Source organism: Balaenoptera acutorostrata, chromosome 1 (genome assembly GCF_949987535.1).
Source record: "Balaenoptera acutorostrata chromosome 1, mBalAcu1.1, whole genome shotgun sequence".
Taxonomy (NCBI): domain Eukaryota; kingdom Metazoa; phylum Chordata; class Mammalia; order Artiodactyla; family Balaenopteridae; genus Balaenoptera; species Balaenoptera acutorostrata.
The window spans coordinates 194,907,804-194,915,376 of record NC_080064.1 but is presented as its reverse complement, the minus strand read 5'-3'; the positions used below and the strand labels follow the sequence as shown (position 1 = coordinate 194,915,376).

Sequence of the window (7,573 nt, the reverse complement as noted above, 5' to 3'; positions counted from 1 at the left end):
CCAGAAGTGAGATTGCAGGATCATGTGGTAACTCTATTTTTAACTTTTAAGAAACATCCATACTGCTCTCCATAGTGGCTGTACCAATTTGCATCGCTAATTATTAGAGAAATGCAAATCAGAACTACAATGAGGCACCACCTCACACCAGTCAGAATAGCCATAATCACAAAGTCTACAGATAATAAATACTGGAGAGGGTGTGGAGAGAAAGGAACCCTCCTATGCTGTTGGTGGTAAGTTTTTAAAAATAATATTAGTTCCAAGCAGAGAAGCTACAGGTGTGGAAGTGGGAACAGAGATAAGAGGAATCTGACCAATGCAGACTTAATTGTCGGTAGGGCAGGAGGGCTGGTGGCCAAGGTGGTGGCAGGAACTGGGGATGCTACAGACAAGTATGTGAAGTGAGTGCCCAAAAAGGAGAAAAGAATCAAGACGGGAAGGAGGACTAGAGTTCTCCATGGGGTAACTAGAAATTCCAGACCATACCCAGTTATCTTTTCTTTTTGTTTCCTTTTGTAAAAATTCATATCAAAGCATGTCTTTCACTTGTAATAATTTCAGCTGCTACATAAAACACAAATCTCAGATAATATTCCCAGAAAGATATCTTATATGTAAATCTCCATATGTAAATATGTAAATTTAGAATCACGTTAAATAATGAATTGCCTCCAAAGTGCATCATCTTGCAATGATAAATAAAATTAATCTCTTCCTTTAACATTGTATAAATGTAGTGTTGATTTTATTTCTCAAATTCACATGTTCTCTGAAAGACTGCAGGGCATTGAATGAAACCATACTATAAAATCTGTAGGGAGAAACAGTGGATTTTAGTAATTTGACTAAACTTGTCATCGATTTGACTGATTTTGACTTTTTTTAACTTCCTGCATTTAAATTGTGAATAAATATTTTGCTACCTCTTGCAAGAACAAATAGAGTTTATTTACCACTGACTCTCATCAAAGAGAAATTTGACTTCCATGATTTAATGCTACTTTAAACAAAGAGAAAACTGCCAAAGCCTGTTTTATTTACAAAAATAACTTGTTTTGTTTAAGAAGTCACTTTATAAAAGTAAAACTGACTGTGAGCTCAGATGAGAAACATTAGTTTGTCTGAGGGGAAACCCACATACTTGCACACACACTGAAAAATCCTAAACTAAAGTATACTGCATTTATATCACTGATATGTATTTTCTCTCATAATTCACGACTCTAGCTATTGAAAAAAAGTGCTCCTTGGATGTTGAACTAACCGTTATCCCTTATGGTGTACTTGTGTCCTCCAAGATGGATGCAGAGTTCTTTAGGATTATTAGACATTGCAAGATAGTGTGGGAGAAACGTCAAGATGAAGATTCTAGGTCCTAGGACAAAGATCTGATGGATTATTAAGACTTGTAACCTAATCAGAGTGCGTCCGCTGGAAAAGAATAGTGTAAGGGAGAGAAAAACACATGTTTTTAAAAGATGATGTAAAAATAACCATTGCTAAAATGTTCCACAGAGCGTTACCTTAAATAGCTAGCTAACTGTTCTTTGCTATTATCTATGAAGACCCACTGCAATGTATGAGAAACGATGGGAGATTTATCTTCCAAGTCAATTCAGAGTAACTCAAAGCAGATACTAGATGGCCAATGAGCAAGTTTAGCTTTTATTTCTGTTAATTATGATGAAATTATCCAAACTTTTAGTTTTAAATCTTCTGCATAGTCTTTGTTTTCCATCCCTGTCTTTAGGCTGTCAATGCAATGAAAGCAAATAATTATTAAATATAAATGGAAACCCCTTTATAAAGGGATTTACTACATGTCAATTTCTTATAAATGTAATAATTCAATTCTCCCCTTTGTATTCTATAACATAACATATGACAAAAGTCATGCAATGTAATTCATGAGGGATAATTTAGTCTGAACTAAGGAAAAATCTCAATTATGGATTACCAGGAAAAATTCTCAGTGCACGGTTATCTAACATCTTGAGGAAACCCCTTCATCGAGCCTGTGTTAACCAACGGCGGACAAGTTCTGTGGGTAACTCAACTCCATCCCATCTTTCATCCCAAATATTGACAACTTTCATCCCCACCTCACAGAGTGTGCATGGTAAGATTACACAATACATAAAAATTCAAGAGCATCTTTTTATTCTTTGACAGGTCATCAGCCTCTACTGGTGGGATTTGCCTGTTATACCTAAGAGTTACCATTGAGTCCAACAAGTTCTCCTTTCCTGGAAAATTAAATATAATATCCCAGAGGTCCCACTTTTACTAAGGTAAAAAGGTGCATATGAGTCAAGAAAGCCCTGGTTTTTCTAGAGAGAAATAACTGTGTTCTTTTACATAGGAAGTCCACTTCCAGGTCCCTGGCATCCTAAGTTTGGGGACAGCTAAATCAGAACTGAGCTCCCTTGGACTCACTCACTAGAGAAAGAGAATGAGTCATACTCTCCATAAATGTGGTTTGCATTTTATGGTGCCCTGTTAACGTGTTTCAAAATCTGATTGATGGGTACTCGGACAAACATACTGAAATGTGATCTAAACAGTAAGAACATGTTCTGATTACCAAACTGAGAGACAATGGAACAATGACATTTGTGATTTATTGTTGGGTTTTATTTCCTGGCACTCACTTTGGTAATGAGGTGATCTTTGTTTATATGCATTATGGGAACAATCCTTCCCCAGGGATGTTTAAGAGTGTGTTTATTTTTGTATAATAACTTCAGTGTTGTGAGTTCAGCTAAGCTTACTGCATCATACAGCGTTGTTGAGAGTGTATATTACACGTGGTTTTGTTTTTGTTTTTGTTTTTGTTTTAATCACGGGATAAAGAAAAGACAGAAAATAAGTTTAGACTGATTTTTCCACTAATTTTTCAAAACACATGAACAAAGTTTATACTCAGGAAGGCAGAAAAGCAGAAGGTTATAAACACAACCTATGGTGCCAGGAAGAGCTGGTTCAAATCCTGAGTCTGTCACTTACCAGATGTGTTGGAAGATGCCAGGCACCAAACTTTTCCAAGACTCACTTCCTCATCTATAAAATAGAGATATAAGAGTAAAAAATTTGTCTTGAGAAACAAATGCAGATAAAATAAATAAAATGCCTGGTATGAATTATGCCTCAATAAATGTTAGTTATTATAGTAATAGTATTTTTATTTATTAAGAAATGATACAGGGACTTCCCTGGTGGCTCAAGTGGTTAAGAATCCACTGACACGGGTTTGAGCCCCGGTCCAGGAAGATCCCACATGCTGCGGAGCAACTTAGCCCGTGCGCCACAACTACTGAGCCTGTGCTCTAGAGCCCGCGAGCCACAACTCCCGAAGCCCACATGCCTAGAGCCCGTGCTCCATAACAAGAGAAGCCACCACAGTGAGAAGCCCGTGCACTGCAATGAAGAGTAGACCCCGGTCGCCACAACTAGAGAAAGCTCCCGCGCAGCAACGAAGACCCAATGCAGCCAAAAATAAATAAATAAATTTATTAAAAAAAAAGAAAAAAGAAAATAAAGAAATGATACAGGTTGTATACCCTTTGATTGGGTTAGTACCGATCCAAGAAAATGTAAAGAGAAATGTAAAGAGGTTTACAAAAGAACGATTACAGAAAATGGACCTTTAGCAGAATAAATCTTTTCACCCGAAATAGGAAATGAAAAAATCCCAATTTTGAACTTGTCTCTTTGAAGAAACTTCAGATCCTTCCAATTGTAAAATCTGTATGAGAGAACGAAAGCACAGCCTTTTCTACTCATTTGAACAGATATTCTTTTAAGTTGTTCATTTTGAAGGTCTTCATATCAAGAAACATGTTGCAATTAGCCAAGGCAATTACCACCCACTTACTTAGACCTAATATAGTGCTATGAGAACATTTTATAACAAATCTCCAGTGTAAATTAAAAATTAAGATCAGTCCTAGTTAGTTATAAGAAATAATAAACTTCATATTCAGTGTTTTAGCAGGAAAAGAGCAAAAATAGATATGGAAATATCACTGTATAAGTATTAGAGTTCTGAGTAAAAGCTAAAAGCTTGCATTTTAAAAATTATCATTGCAAAGACATTTTGCTAATCACTTCATACAGTTTTACCATTGCAGAGAGATATTAAAATGTATATTTTTTTCTGCAAATATTCATTTGTCATAAGTAAAATATTAATGTATTGGGAGCTGAATTTTGAGAATACTAAGTATTTATATCTTTTATTCCCAATAAATTCTGGTACCAGAAATAAAGTAAACAAACTCTAAAAGAAACATAACATAGTCTCTTTCTGTCTAATAAATATATAATGGAATCCAAGCCTTATCCCTAAAATGGACCAAGCTTTATTAAGTTGGAACTTTTTGCTTAATTTTTATGACTAGGTCTTGGCATTACTAATGGCAGTGCCAAGCTTTATAAATTGAATTTTTTATATAACATGACAGATTCCCTAGGAATGCAAACTGTAGTCATAGACATGGGTCTATAATTCACATATTATTTTATTTTTTAAGATAAAAATCATAGACATATGATTCCACTTTCTAACGCAATGGGCCCCAACTTCTGAGTGATACATATTCTCACAGAGTAATGGACCTTCTGACTGGCCTCTCCTCCAGCACTTCCTTTACTACAACTTCTCACGTGCAGAAGAAAAAAATGTTTCTAGCTTGCTCCTGTTAAACAGATAGAAATTACCATTGCTCTATTATCTAAGTATTTATTTTGTGTCTTCTCAAAAGGATAAACTCCAGTGGCAAATACACATTTAAATCACACAACATCCACATTTGAAGATGTCATTTGCAGCTGAAACCTCTAAATAAAAACTTTACTTGTAGATTATTTAAAATTTAGAACTTTTAAAGGTGGGGAGAGGGATAAATTAGGAGTTGGGGACTAACATATACACACTACTCTATATAAAATAGATAAACAAGGACTTACTGTATAGTACAGGGAACTATACTCAATATCTTGTAATAACCTATAAGGGAAAAGAATCTGAAAAAGATATATATATATATATATATATATATATATATATATATATTTGCTGTACACACGTGAAACTAACACAACATTGTAAATCCACTATATTTAAATAAAAATTTTTTAAAACTTTAGAACTTTTGCTCTTTGCATTTTGAAGCAGTTCACAGGAAAAAATAGACACATATGACGCTAGTCTACTGAATTTGAGAACTCTAAATTTTAACTACATTGTCTAGTAAATGGCGACTGATCAAGTTTCCGTTGGAGAAACTGATGCACATTGTTTGAATGAGTAATGAGAGAAATGAAAGCAAGTTTTCTTTCTTTCTGGAGCTCGTAGCTCATGACTCCCAATCCCCCTTTTTATCATTAGTAAGTAAAGAGATATAAGTAAACAATGTAAATTAGAAACTATTGCTTCATTCTAAAATTCACTTATTTTAATATGTTAATGGCAAGGTACTATACAATAATGTAAAGACTTATTGCTAATTTTGTGTGTATAATAAAAGAATTAGAAGGATGAACACAAGACGAATGTGAGTTGAATGGAAAACAATTGATGACGTATTGTTGAGATATTTAAACTCAATCAGGATAGTGAAGATCTAGAGAACCAAGCCAACTTAGAGGCAGTGTGTGACTAATGTAATAAACTGAAGCAAATTCAATAAAAGTTTTGTTTATTACCTTTTCTTGAATTTTTTTTAGATCCCAAACAATTATTAGACTATAGATCTTTAAAAAAATAAAACCTATAGAGTTGTTCTACAAATGTTAATTGATAAGCCTATATTTCAATATCTGCTTACATAATTCATATATGAACATGTGAACACTTATGTACAAGAAAAGATAATGATTGAATTTCATTGTTGTTATCAATTCCTGGTAAAAGCAGTATAAACATTTGAGGAATTCAAAGTAAATGCACTTCAGTGAAAGGCAAGGACAAATTTTACCATGAAAATTATTCATATGCAATATTATATATCTCATATCAATGTCTTATTCCATAAAAATAGCTACGTTAGGCTTTGTATGTAAATATTTAGAACAAATACATTTGCATGACTCCATTTTTGTCCTAAGGATTGAATACAAATTGCATTTGTTTAAAGATGTTTATTTAAGTTCAATTTTAACAAACATATAATTTTGGGTGAAAAGTATCAAGCAATGAATTTCACATATTATATAGAGAATAATCCATGTTGCAAAATCATAAACACCATATGAAGATAACAAGATAGGCTTTCTTGAAATTTTAAATTAGATTAAATAAGCTTGAAAGATTGTACTAAATGTTAACATATGGAATATAAGATTTCCAAATGTTAATTTAGTTAACTTTCTTATAGTAACTATACACACCTACTATTTTATGTCTATTTCTAGAAGTAACATAGTAAACTATAAGATATATTTCAGTAGAACAAGGAGGCCATCTTGAGGTCATTCTAGAAATGTACATGTTATTCTTACACAGAGCCCACACACAGTTTATGATTTAAAAAAATACAACCTTTGAGCAGTTAATATTTCCCGTATAAAATGTTGTTTCTTAAAAAAAAAAAAAAAACCCAAAAGGCAAAGTTTCTCAAGAGCATTTAGATTTACTTGAAAGCATCCTTTCTCTCTCTCTCTCTGCCTCTTTGTTTCTGTCTGTCTGTCTGCCTCACACACACACACACACATGCACACACACACAAAGACTACAAAGAAGTTGTTTTTTGCTGAATGATGGATAAAATTTAAAATAAAACTGTACAAAATGCTTCAGCAAAACTGTCTTAAATATTTTTCTACAGTTGTAAAATAGAAGCTTCCCACAAATATTGGTCCATGCATTTCATTAATCCATTGTATATCTATTTTGCCTTTCTAGTTCTAGAAAAATAGAAATAACATGTTTTATGAAACACTTCATTAATCCATTGTATATCTATTTTGCCTTTCTAGTTCTAGAAAAATAGAAATAACATGTTTAATGTGAGGTTTTGAGTTGCCCCATGTTTGCCTTCTCCTATGCACTTTGAGTTAAAACTGGGCTCGCTGGACCATTGGCGGAATGTTCTGGCCCCTCAGGGCCACTTGCGGGTTTGGAACTTTCATCCTCTTTATTTCCTTCAGGGGTCTTATCCAGGGCACCAGGTGGGCTCACACAGTTGGCATCCTGCTTTGCTTTGTCCACTTCATTATCAAATTCAATTTTATCTTCTTGTTGGTTGTTTTTCTTCACCTGCCCATTCTGGGCAGGGCAGGTGCTAGCAATGACGTCATACAAGAATTGGTATTGCTCCTAATAAAGGGAAGAAGGAAGGAATTACATAAAAGAGGTTTATGTCATTATTTTTACATCAGATGAAATTTAGCAAGACTTAATCCTTTACTTGGGGAAGACCTGCGTATCAGAAAATAATTCTCATGTGTTTTCATAAAAAGAACATTTTAAATGGTTCACCCTCCTTACAGTTCTAAAGGACTCACTGCAGGGCAATCTTCAGAATTTACCTTGTAGCCACACCAAACTGGTGCTCGGCCCCCTCGCATG

At 34.0% G+C, this 7,573-nt stretch overlaps 1 protein-coding gene across 5 annotated transcripts in view; it reads right to left on the bottom strand.

Moving 5' to 3' along the window:
* Positions 1-5,786: 5,786 nt before the first annotated feature.
* The window catches only part of PTPRC (protein tyrosine phosphatase receptor type C), a 126,277-nt gene continuing 124,490 nt past the window's right edge, over positions 5,787-7,573 (bottom strand). For all 5 annotated transcript variants that reach the window (XM_057533301.1, XM_007167258.2, XM_028162725.2 and 2 more), the window contains one exon: positions 5,787-7,321. In XM_057533301.1, the coding sequence (XP_057389284.1) occupies positions 7,046-7,321 (276 nt within the window). In that variant the 3' untranslated portion in view covers positions 5,787-7,045. The remainder of the gene's footprint in view (positions 7,322-7,573) is intronic.